The sequence below is a fragment of the Myotis brandtii genome, unplaced genomic scaffold, assembly GCF_000412655.1.
Source record: "Myotis brandtii unplaced genomic scaffold, ASM41265v1 scaffold573, whole genome shotgun sequence".
In the NCBI taxonomy this organism is placed as follows: domain Eukaryota; kingdom Metazoa; phylum Chordata; class Mammalia; order Chiroptera; family Vespertilionidae; genus Myotis; species Myotis brandtii.
This window is the reverse complement of record NW_005370145.1, coordinates 2,880,406-2,892,957: the sequence shown is the minus strand read 5'-3', so window position 1 is coordinate 2,892,957 and position 12,552 is coordinate 2,880,406. Positions and strand designations below refer to the sequence as shown.

General features: G+C 38.1%; 2 protein-coding genes across 2 annotated transcripts in view; both read left to right on the top strand.

Annotated features, from left to right (window-relative positions):
- LOC102259256 (myosin-1) overlaps window positions 1–12,552 on the top strand; it is a 121,035-nt gene that overhangs the window by 40,340 nt on the left and 68,143 nt on the right. The gene's annotated exons all lie outside the window — the stretch shown is intronic.
- LOC102258954 (myosin-4) overlaps window positions 1,704–12,552 on the top strand; it is a 26,441-nt gene continuing 15,592 nt past the window's right edge. Inside the window, exons 1-15 of the mRNA XM_005878815.2 lie at window positions 1,704–1,722; window positions 1,930–1,978; window positions 4,622–4,869; window positions 4,956–5,099; window positions 5,470–5,626; window positions 6,438–6,465; window positions 6,569–6,686; window positions 7,098–7,190; window positions 7,344–7,407; window positions 7,529–7,627; window positions 7,741–7,844; window positions 9,571–9,709; window positions 10,271–10,389; window positions 10,490–10,639; window positions 11,701–11,871. Coding sequence (XP_005878877.1) covers window positions 4,666–4,869; window positions 4,956–5,099; window positions 5,470–5,626; window positions 6,438–6,465; window positions 6,569–6,686; window positions 7,098–7,190; window positions 7,344–7,407; window positions 7,529–7,627; window positions 7,741–7,844; window positions 9,571–9,709; window positions 10,271–10,389; window positions 10,490–10,639; window positions 11,701–11,871 — 1,590 coding nt within the window. The 5' untranslated portion in view covers window positions 1,704–1,722; window positions 1,930–1,978; window positions 4,622–4,665. The remainder of the gene's footprint in view (window positions 1,723–1,929; window positions 1,979–4,621; window positions 4,870–4,955; window positions 5,100–5,469; window positions 5,627–6,437; window positions 6,466–6,568; window positions 6,687–7,097; window positions 7,191–7,343; window positions 7,408–7,528; window positions 7,628–7,740; window positions 7,845–9,570; window positions 9,710–10,270; window positions 10,390–10,489; window positions 10,640–11,700; window positions 11,872–12,552) is intronic.

Genomic DNA, 12,552 nt, shown 5'->3' with positions numbered 1-12,552 from the left:
CTTAAATATGGCATCCAAAATCACTCTCCTTCCTACCCATACCTACTCATAAAGAACCACACACATACAAGAAGACTTAGTGTAGTTTCCTGTATTTCCAATGTAGGCAGTCATCAGAAAAGCAAGTGTGAGAGAAAGTCTTCTCCCTCATCCACGCTCTGCAGGGTTCCCTGAGCGACTCCTGGTGGTCCATGCCAATCTCTACTACAATATCACTGCCTTGTTTTAGAGAGTTCAAGATCTGAATGATCAGTCTATCTGCGATTGGGCGAGTCCCCGTTAGCCAGAGCTGAATAATTCAGCCTAAGTGTCTTGATCTCATCCACAGTTTATTTTATCTTTCAGTTCCAAAAGTAGTACGTGTTTGATAACATTTATGTCTATAATTTAGATATTAACTTGCAAAAGAAGTAAAAGTAAGTGAGTCATCAAAATCTTAAGTTAAATAAAAACAAGAAGATGTTTCTTCTTTCTGGATTAGACCCTAACATTTTGGGTAAGTCACTAGACTTCTGTGAATAATTTCCATGGAGATTAAAAAAAAAGAGTCTGACCAACTATTCCACAGTATGTGTCAAAAGAAATAAAAGGTAGAAAAGGTTCAAGCTGTTATGTGTTAAAGAAAAATTTTAGTTAATAGGATGTATAAAAACTGTGATCACATTAATCAGTAATTTAAGCTAGCCAAAGACAGTTGTATCACACCAGATCTTAGGGACACAGAGAGTAGATAGATTTCCTGTCATATTCAGCAACAGCTGTATACGTGGCAAAACCACCAAAATCCAATTCACAAGTATCTTGCTCATATGTGATAACCCACTCACCTTCTCATTGCACAGAGTATGTGGATAACAGGTCTTTCCTCCCACCATAAATAAAAATATGTAGTACCCACCTCATTAAAGCTACCGCTAGCCATGAGGATTTTCCCGTGAACTAGGAATGCACATTTGTGTCTCTTTCCATTACGCAGTGGAAACATGCATGGAACGTCCCACGGCACTCTGCTATCCCCTCAGTGCAAACATATGAGTTGGAGATATCCATGGCAAGAACTCCAGAAAAGGAACAGAAGTGTTTATATCTATTCTAAATCCTTTACTGCTCCCCCACTGCTCCATTACCACCCTAATCTAAGAATTCACTTTCTCTTTCATGTTTAGACTTCAGACTTTAAAAAAAATCTATCACCTGTGTTTCCAAAATCCGGACCTAGGCGAGGAATTGTGCCTTAATATCTATCACTCACTGCTTCCAATTAAAGTGTTGGATCTAAAATTCATCGCAGCTTCTCAATGGCTCTAAGTGCTAACAAATCAATTAGTCCGAAACTCCTCACGTCAGGCACATTCTGCCAGGCCAATTTTATACACAGGAGAGTAAGTGGGAACCTGGCTTCGAATTCTGTGATGAATGATGCAAAAGCAAAGCTGGAGAAACAGCCTCAGAAGCCCTGAATCCCCATCCCCTATCAAATGCCTATTAAAAAAAATCCAGATCATCCTCTGTCAAATTATTTATGGGTGACAACAAATATTTCTAATTATATCCATTCACAGCCACAGTCAGTGAATATTGTGCAAAGAGATTGCCAAAAAAAACATTTTGCCAAGTAGGTTCCTAGCTAGGACAGCTGAGGCGGTTGCTGTGTTTGCAGAATGGCTCTATAAAAGTGGAACCGCGGTGCCTCTGTCCTGTCCCTCCTCAAAATTCCTTAAGGTATGTATACGTGGAAGAGAACTTGCTAGTTTTACATTCCTGGTAATTATTCACTCAAGGGAGATTGTTGTTTCCAAAATTTTCCAAATTTTAACTTTTCTTTGCGACATTCCTTAAGATGACATTGTGCAAATAATTACTAGTATTTTGTGATTAAATGAAAACAAAAATAAAAGAATTCCCATTCTCTTGTGTTTCTTTCAACAGTAGTTGTCTGCTTTGAGCCTGCCACCTTCTTCATCTGGTAACACGAGAGGTAAGCGTAATCTATTATTACACTCTGAAGAACAAAGGGATATCTGTATTGCTAGTCTTAAAGAGCTAACATTTTATATCTTAGTTTAGTAATGGGAATAGGATACAAGGAGCAGCTTCTCTTTAAAAATGGCGTCTCATAAAATTTTAACTGTTCAGACCATTTAACCACATAAAATGTAATGACTCTTGTCTTTTACATGTGTTAGAACTTCAGAAAGAATACAACGATCACATGTAACATTTCATGTGTGCTACTACTGCAACTTAAACAGTAAGGACATATCAGAGAGATGGAATGGTCATATCAACCAACAATGGGTTGATCTGAAAGTCAAAATTTCTAGGTGCCAGTCCAGGTTTTTCACTGACTCCAGTTGCCCGGTCAAGCCAGTTGGCATTTATGTATCGTGAAATAGGGTGTTGCAGTGGAATTAGCACTAAGAAGTCCTAATGTGAACTTAGGAGAACGGGACTCATGTCTGGGCACTACCACTTATACCTCTGTGTCACTGAATGACCCTTCCCCTTTCTGAGCCTTAGATTCCTTACCAGTAAAATGAGGAGGCTGGGGGACTGTTAAGGTCCCTCTGGCTCTTGCCATCTATGATCTGTCAGTGGTTTTCCAGGGTCTCCTCCCATAGAACCAAACACATTTAATGGACCTCCCCCAACTCTATGTATTGGGATCTGTACTTTTTGTATTGTGTTAGAAATATGCATAATGATGCAAACTTACTACACATTTAATAATTATTTTTTTAAAGTTTATATTTAAATACACAGCTATGTTCATTTATAAAAGAATAGAAAACACTGCTTTGTGTAGGAGTGTTGTTTGTTGAACTTGAGGCAATTACCACCGGGCAGGTGAATTCAAGGACTTGTTGCAACAAGCCTGAGGATCTTGGGCGCTTATAAGCCACAAACTTGGAAATGACTGATTTTGACACGAGATGGGAATGGTAATGTCCTTTCTGTGTTTTGTGGATATGCTGTATATGGTCATCTCTACATGGTAGTTAATTCAAAACTGCCTGATACAAAAACAAATCTATAAACAAAAAAATAATGTAACAGAATAACATTTCTCCTTTGAAGAAAAAAACAAACCCTAACATTAACTGTTCCAATATCTGTCCCCTGAAAATGTCTAAATTTCACTGTGTCAAGAGACTTTTATAAGTATGAACTACACTGATTTCAGAGATACAGTATGGAGCAAAGTTGACATCTAACAGTGCAAGTTGAGAGGAAGTTTTGATCAAGACTCCTTCTGGAAAGCTTATAAAAGGTTGACACTGTTGTCGTTGTTGACAATCAAGGCACTGCTTTCCACAAACCACCCTCTTCTACTCCATAAAGGCCACCTTCTTTAACTCATCCTGTCCTTGCCATCAGGGCAAGAGGACTTATTTTCTCACAATTAATTTGTCAGTGGGAAAAAATTAAGTTTATTTTGGCTTGAAACTTTATACTGAATATTTCAGAAGAGATATTTAGGGGATTGGTATTTTTTAAATAAGAGGAGGGGGAAGAGAGAGATTGAAAGAGACCTAAAACAATAAGAATCAGATAAAAAGGATCTGTATGCTAAAGTCCAACTAAAAACAAAGAGAAGTATAGACTAAAAGTATATGATCACTACAAAAATTTTATTAAAACTTCAGATGCTTTTCTCCAACAACTTTTTAAAGTCATCTTTTGTTTAGACACTATTTCTGACTTCTGCACAATTTAAGAACTAATAAAAGATAACTTTGACTTAGGGTAAAATCATTGGTTGGATTTTCAGCTTTATTTTACTTACTTCCCCCTTTAATTATCTAATACTTGTCAGTTAACTAGGACTTTTGTTGATTAGATGCTTTCAACCTAGAAAATGTCCTCAAAGAACAGATGTACATCTAACTTTAATATCTTTTTACACGCAGTTTATACATCCAACTTTAATCATTAGAGGCAGGAAGAAAATTTGTTTAAATAATTGAGTGTTTTTAAGTAAGTTCATTTAGATTGTAAAGCCATTGTTCACAGTTATTTTCCATTACTTTGTATCATCACAATGTCAAAAATGGGGGTGTGTGAAAAAAAGGAAAGAAAAGAAAAGCAGAAAGAGAAAAAGTTCTGAACACACTTGGGGCATTACAAATGTTGCTGATTGAAACATCAATTCCTCCACATTTCTCAATTGATACAAAAGATAAAATGGAGGCTAAAAATGTCACAAAAATTAAGCTACCAGTATGAGACTTTCAAATCAATGATCTAATCTTTCAGAACTTTACATAGGACACAAGAGCGATCCTTAAAAGCAGGGGTGAGGCACTCATTGTTTTGACTCAGTGGATAGAGTATCAGCCTGTGGAATGAAGGGTCCCTGGTTTGACTCCTCTTAAGGACACATGCCTGGGTTGTGGGCTCAATCCCCAGTAGGAGGCGTGCAGGAGACAGCTGATCAACGATTCTCATCATTGATGTTTCTTTCTCTCTCCCCCTCTCCCTTCCTCTCTGAAATTAAAAAAAAAAAAGCAGGGTTGAGGAAACAGGCATGGCCATGAAGCCCATTAACCACAGGTGAGAGCGACAGGACAATGCCCACCCACACCCTGGGTCCTTGTACAACTGGGTTTCTTCCCTCCAGGTACACCTGGTCCTGTGCTGTGTTGCCCTCAATAACCCGCAGCCATGAGTTCCGACTCTGAAATGGCAGTTTTTGGGGCGGCTGCTCCTTACCTCCGAAAACCTGAAAAGGAGCGAATTGAAGCCCAGAACAAGCCGTTTGATGCCAAGAATTCTGTCTTTGTGGTGGATCCTAAGGAGTCCTATGTGAAAGCAACAGTGCAGAGCAGGGAAGCAGGGAAGGTGACAGTCAAGACTGAAGGAGGAGCTGTGAGTTAAAAAAAAGGAGGGAGCGGCATAAATGATCTTTTTCTCCTACTTAGTTGATACACATTGGCTCCTTCTTTTCTTTACAGACTGTCACAGTGAAGGACGATCAAGTCTTCTCTATGAACCCTCCCAAATATGACAAGATCGAGGACATGGCCATGATGACCCACCTGCACGAGCCCGCTGTGCTGTACAACCTCAAAGAGCGCTATGCAGCCTGGATGATCTACGTGAGCGCCCCTTGACATTACTTTTCAATAACTATGAACTGTGTTAGCTAAGACAAATTAAAGACTTTAGTTTCAGACTTGGCTACAGCAATTTTATCTTAAGTAATCATTTGGTTAGTGTTGTAAATTCTGATGTATTTGAAAGCGTGCGTGTGAAAGCCTTCTACTTAAAACTGACTTAGTTGGAAAACTGAAGCATTTTGTGAAGCAGTGGGCCTTAGAGGGAGGCAGCAAATGGATGAAACCATTAAGCATTATGAGAACTTAAGGCTCAGGTCCCTTAAATGCACTACTTAGGTCCCTCTCTCCATGTTTCCAGGGCAGATTAATGAGGTGACTACTGACTGAACTACCTTATCATTTCCCACAGACCTACTCGGGCCTCTTCTGTGTCACTGTCAACCCCTACAAGTGGCTGCCAGTGTATAACCCTGAGGTGGTGTCCGCCTACCGAGGCAAAAAGCGCCAGGAGGCCCCGCCCCACATCTTCTCCATCTCTGACAATGCCTATCAGAACATGCTGACTGGTGAGCCAGCCCATAATTACAATTTCCATAACCACTTATAAATTATTTGTATACTGATAACACAGAAGACAAAGGACCAGTACTTTGAAAATAACATGTTCAGCACACACATGATAATAGCACTGATAAAATAAGGGTGATATATTTAGATAAAATGTACCAGTTCCAAAAATATAAGGAGTTTTGTTTAGATTTCTATGCTAAAATCCAAATTAATCAATGCAAATTCCAGCTCAAAATTAACTAAATTTAGGCATCAACTATGCATTTTAATTATATCATCTCTTCTAAAGAGTAAAGCTTGAAATTTCATACTGAGAAGTTACCAGTTACTAATTAATATCATGACAGGATTCTGAACTATGAACCAGGTGACTGATGGGACATGAAACTATTATTCACTCACCTGATACTGAGTATTCACATAGCTATTATGGTGAAATAATGCATTACATATTTTATCACATTAAAGGAAATGGAAGTTTAACACACTAATCAGCACATCTTTGGATACTTATTTTTTAAAAGTATTTGTGAAAATAGCAAAGCATCAATTGATATAGTTATTATTATAGTTATTATGTTATCACATTAAAGGAAATGGAAGTTTAACACACTAATTAGCACATCTTTGGATACTTATTTTTTTAAAGTATTTGTGAAAATAGCAAAGCACCAATGATATAGTTATTACTTTTGTGGAAGTGGGGAGTTTTAGAAGACAAGTTTGAGTTTACAAGTACTGTATTAATCTATGTGCCAAGTTTTGTGGTTTTTAAAAACATCTTGGGTTTCGGTTTCTCTTTTGCAGATCGTGAGAACCAGTCCATCCTGATTACGTATGCATATTTCATGCCTTTATTTTCTGTTGAGTTCTGATCCTTGTAGTAGTTACTTCTACAGCCTCAGATTCTGACTTTTTCTTCTGTCTGGAATTGACAGCGGAGAATCTGGTGCAGGGAAGACTGTGAACACCAAGCGTGTCATCCAGTACTTTGCAACAATTGCAGTTACTGGAGAGAAGAAAAAAGAAGAGCCTGCTTCTGGTGGCAAACTGCAGGTGGGTATGACGTTCAATTGGGGATGGAAGAACCAAGACTTTTACAATGTGACCCCGGTACTTCAGAATCATGGCAGCCGATTGCATGCAATGCCAGATTGGGAAAATAACTCTTGGAAGGACTTGTGAGGATGAAATATATTGGCAGGTTCAATATGCAAAAGTTCTCACAACCATTTAATTAGGGGGAAAGGTGGGCCTGAGGACATGAAATCAATACCATGACACTGGAGTGTCGCCCTCCCCACAATTTGTCCTCCTTCTCACTCATTTTAGAAAATCTTATCCAAAAGTTACAGGCTACTATAAAAGGGGAAAGGAGAATGGGGAAGATCAATGAGAAGTTACTTTAGCAGACTAAAACTCATCTTTTGTAGAGTTTCTCTATCTATCTTATTCAATTATCTTAAGGGGACCCTTGAAGATCAAATCATCAGTGCCAACCCCCTACTGGAAGCCTTTGGCAACGCCAAGACTGTGAGGAATGACAACTCCTCTCGTTTTGTAAGTTTCCTGGTCTTCCTTTTCATATGAGAATTAGTACTGCCTCTCCTATACATCTGATAGCAATATCTTTTGCATCTATTTGTCCATAGCTATAAAGAACTAGTGTCTGTCTTTTAATATGTACAATAAGTTTTCCTTTGCCTCTTTAAGGGTAAATTCATCAGGATCCATTTTGGTGCCACAGGCAAACTGGCTTCTGCAGATATTGAAACATGTAAGTTAATAAATATTAGTGATGGAGTATCTTTTTCTTTGGAGTACATATTAAAAATCTTACTTTCATCTTTTTTCCACTGTGACCTTTTCTGTTAAATGTGCCTAATTTCACTTTCTAGATTTGCTTGAGAAGTCCCGAGTTACTTTCCAGCTAAAGGCTGAAAGAAGCTACCACATATTTTATCAAATTATGTCCAACAAGAAACCAGAGCTTATTGGTAAGAAATATCTTTGATTTCTACCAAGAAATAGTGACAGCCTTTCTAAGAAGTCGCTCTGAAATATTTTTATAACCAAAGTAACTGTCTATATTTCTTTCCCATGTGTTCAGAAATGCTTTTGATCACCACCAATCCATATGACTTTGCCTTTGTTAGTCAAGGTGAAATCACAGTGCCTAGCATTGATGATCAGGAAGAGCTGATGGCCACAGATGTAAGTAATTGATACAAAGCAAGAAAAGCCAAACTCATTTTCCAGTGTACAACACTCTCCTCTGTTAGAGTAAACAGCATTAGCAGGAAGAATATAAATAGGTAATACAGCCTGTCAGGCTTTCCTTTCCCTGGAATAAAATTACAAGGTATTTCAATGCCCCTGCCCACCAATATGTATTAGAAACTTCAAATGTCTATAATAAATCTTAGGTCTTTGTCATTCCTTGGCTAATTGACTCATTTTTTTTTATCAGTCATTTTTGGTTAATTTGTGTGCTCCAATAGTGATGTTTCTCTTCTATTTTATGGCAGACCCTGGACCCAAGAATCTGAGAAAGATGTCAGAAAGAAATGGGAAAATATTTTAAATTTTTTGTAACTAAATATGAAATCCCCACATTTCCTTTATAATCAGATGAAAACACAAAATCTTTTCTAAGTATACCTCTAAGGGCTAATTATATATGCCTCACCTCCCTATGCAGTATAAGAAGAAATGGATTATCTACCTCAATAATATTCTTTTTCAGACTCCATGAAGCCTTTATATTTATTTTTGGAACTACAGATTTTCTCTCCCTCCTCTTTTTTAAAGGATTATTACTCTGGCTTATTTTCTTTATACATATTTTGTGTTTTCCTTTGAATTTCTGAATTATCAATCTTCTTTGATCATTAACTTTAATACCAATGGGAATATCCCAATATTCCCAAGATAGTACCTTAAAGTTCCTTGCAATTATAATTTTATTTTAAAATATTATTTTCAAGGAGTCTATGAACTATGTGTGTGCCTTTATCAGCTCTTTCTCTATAACATATTGTATATGTATGTCCAAACGTGATAGAGTTGAGAAATATCCGCTAGTGTCAGAAGTTAAAAAAAATGTGGCAGTCTCGCTCCAGGACTTCTGTAGTAATGTCTAAATTCTGTAGATAGGTAGTCAGTAAGCTGGGGCCAGAAGCCAATAGTCTGAAGAAAGAGGAAACAGAGTGGTAAATAACCATACTTTCCTCCCTGTGCCTGCCCCATTGAATGAGACTTTTGAAAGCTTGGCATGGGCAATTAAGAAGGGAATCAAAATCTGATAGAGAAAAAAAGACACAGATATATTTCAATAAAAGAAGAAATTTCTTTCCACAATGTCTGTTCCCTACATGAACAACGATCAGGTAAAGTTCACTGCCAGGTATCTCATGGTCAGCTAAGCTGTGGCCTGATATCAGACAGGCATGTGGAGAAAAACTCAGGCCATTGCTGCTGTCCTCATATCCTCCTCCCAACTGCATCCTTCCTGCGCCTTAGGGTGGAAAGGCAGACTCTGAATATGTATTAAGTTAGGACAATGTAGAAGAAGGAGCAAACACAGACTTGTGAGGCTGGAGAAAAGAGCAAGAAAAGCCCTGAGATAGTAAGAAGGATGCACAGCAAGGCCAGGCTAATAATGTGGAGAAATGGGAAATGCACACTGCCTCTGAGTCCTGACTGAGTGGGTGTGGACAAGTCATATAACACCTTTACTGTCCACATGACTCAATCGGAAGGCATACATACCTCTGGGTGTTGCTATATAGAACAAAATGGTGATGAATATGAGTGCCTTTTGAAAATGAAAAAGTGTTAGTCAAATATAAGACAGTGTGATGAGAAAAAAGTGGGAGGAGTATCCTAAGTCTGCCATAGTGATAATTGTGAGGTGAATTAAATTCAACTCTTTTCTCAGAGTGCTGTGGACATCCTGGGTTTCAGCGCTGATGAAAAGGTGGCCATTTACAAGCTCACAGGAGCTGTGATGCATTATGGGAACATGAAATTCAAGCAAAAGCAAAGGGAAGAGCAAGCTGAGCCAGATGGCACTGAAGGTAGCACTCCCTGTTGATACCTTTCGATTGACAGAACTGACATCATCAGCTCCTCAGAGACGTAGACCATATTTTCATTTTCTTTGACTTACCTGGTGATGGGAAAAAGTATTAGGGGGAAGAAATGACATACTACCTGGTGTTTTACATGCTGAGCAGGTTTGTGGAGATGTGATTTCTGCCCATTCCATTCTTCATTGACTTATTGCCAGCTAGTATTTGCTATTTGATTAAAATATTTATTTCAGTGAAAAAATAACAGATCTAAAGTTTGCTGTCACTACACCCCTAAGTTAGAGTTTCTCAAATTACTTTTATCATGGCCCACTTTAGGTCTGTTTTAAATATCACACAGAGCATCAATTATCCAAGTTCCAAATTATCATCTCAAAAAAATGACTAAAATTAGCATGAAAGGTGGCAATTTTGAAGCTATATCAGCAAATGAATGTTTTGCTACATTACTCTTCAAGCAAAAATATTTTTCCTGTGTCACTGTCATTCACAACTTCAGTTGTATAAGCCTTGATTGGTTTCACCATCCTCACCTTGTTCATGCAGTTGCTGACAAGGCAGCCTATCTCCAGAGTCTGAACTCTGCTGACCTGCTCAAAGCCCTCTGCTACCCCAGGGTCAAGGTCGGCAACGAGTATGTCACCAAAGGCCAGACTGTACAGCAGGTAAACATGACTTAAACCTCCAGATTCATTTGAGCCACAGGAGACTTAAGGGTCCATCATTATTTTCAACTAAAAAACTAAATTACCTTTGTTCTTAAAGGTGTACAACTCAGTGGGTGCTCTGGCCAAATCCGTCTATGAGAAGATGTTCCTGTGGATGGTCACCCGCATCAACCAGCAGCTGGACACCAAGCAGCCCAGGCAGTACTTCATTGGGGTATTGGACATCGCTGGTTTTGAAATCTTTGATGTGAGTAATGAATTTATAGAAAATTAACAAATGCAAATCCCTGGTCATTTAAAGCATAGAGCATTAACAAACAAGTTGAGGAGATTGGTGGACTGGGTGAAGAAGGTAAAGGGATTAAGAAAAAAGAACACTCATAGACACAGACAACAGCATGGTGATTAAATGAGGGGAATGACTTGAGGGGAGAGACAGGAGAGGGTATATGATAATGGAAGGAGACTTGACTAGGGGTGATGAGCATACAATATAACATATAAATGATTTATTATAGAATTGTACACCTGAAACCTATATAATTTTAGTAACCAATGTCACCCCAATAAATTCAATAATTATCTTAAAAAGGGATGCATGATGAGGGTTTTCAGGAGGTAAGACTTAAAAATTATGGGTTGGGTGGCTAGATTATGAAATGCTTTCTTATATTAAAGATTTAAAAATTCATGATAAAAAAGAAAAAAAATGTGTGCTCTGCTACACATTGTTGAGTAAACATCAGTCAGGTGGTCGAGCGAAGTTGATTCTGTCATTCAAGTCTATTATATCTTTCCTTTCTACCTACTTTTTCTATAAATTATTGAAAGGGATATTAAAATCTTCACCTATCAAAAAACAGTACAAAATGGAATTTGTACTAAAGAAGGGTCTTTGGAGAGATATGACAACTAGTAAATAGGTATAAATAGAGAAGAAAGTTTTAGTCTTTTAAGTCTAGAAGTCTCAAAATTGGTCCATGAATGGTTAAAGTACTCAACATCAATCCCAGATCCATGTAGATGAGCATAAAAACACTTTCTTAAATGAAATGAGGATATTTAAAAGATGTCTTCATTTAGCAGCGTTTTGCCTGATATGCATGATTTCAAGCAGCTACTTGAAAAGCAAAGTACTGAGTCAATTCTCTTTTGTTTAGAATTATGTCACATGTTAAGAAAACAATCCAAACCTTTGTAATTTAACAAATCATATGCCTTAAATTCAGAAGGAAATATTAGTAGCTGCTTTATAGATTACAAATACTTAAGTTATGAGTAATTTCCTATATCTATTGTTTCCTATAGTACAACAGCCTGGAGCAGCTGTGCATCAACTTCACCAACGAGAAACTGCAACAGTTTTTCAACCACCACATGTTCGTGCTGGAGCAGGAGGAGTACAAGAAGGAAGGCATCGAGTGGGAGTTCATTGACTTCGGGATGGACCTGGCTGCCTGCATTGAGCTCATCGAGAAGGTAAAGAAATAAATGCTACTCCCCAGGGATAGCTCCTCTTTACGTGGGGCCATCACCTTTTGCTCTAACTCTTTCCTGCTAATACATTGCTGTCCCTAAGCCCACTGCCCCAGGCTGTAAGCCCTCTGATAGTAGAATCCCCTTGTGCGTAAAGGCTAAGTGTTTGGAAAGCACCTAGAGAGGTGCCTGGATGGTTAAGATCCCAGGGCTCAGTTATCCCCAAGAATATGGTGGGAGCCCAGCAGGGACTGTGGCATTTCATACCCTTCTGGTTTGTCCAAAGACCCTTGGAGGAGGGACCATGGAGCAGTGGGGTTCAATGTCACTGTGAAACACAGATAACATTAACTTTTAAAAAAATGTTTTTCATAATGTTTTGAGCGCTGGTCATGTTGGAAAGAGGTGAATGCTGATCAATCCAGATGATTGTTTAAAATATTACTCATATTTTAAAAAATAAAATAAAATATTACTCATATTACATGATGTCTATGTATATAACTACATTGTTGGTAAACCTATTGCTAAAAGTGGGCTACATTTGTATACACATAATTTCATTCCATGTACTGTTGTTTAATTAAGCACATACCATATATCTAGTGCTGCTCTGTCATTGCACTGAACAGACCAAGAGCCTTGCTCTCACAGCACTTACAGTCCAATGTTCTAGTAACAGAG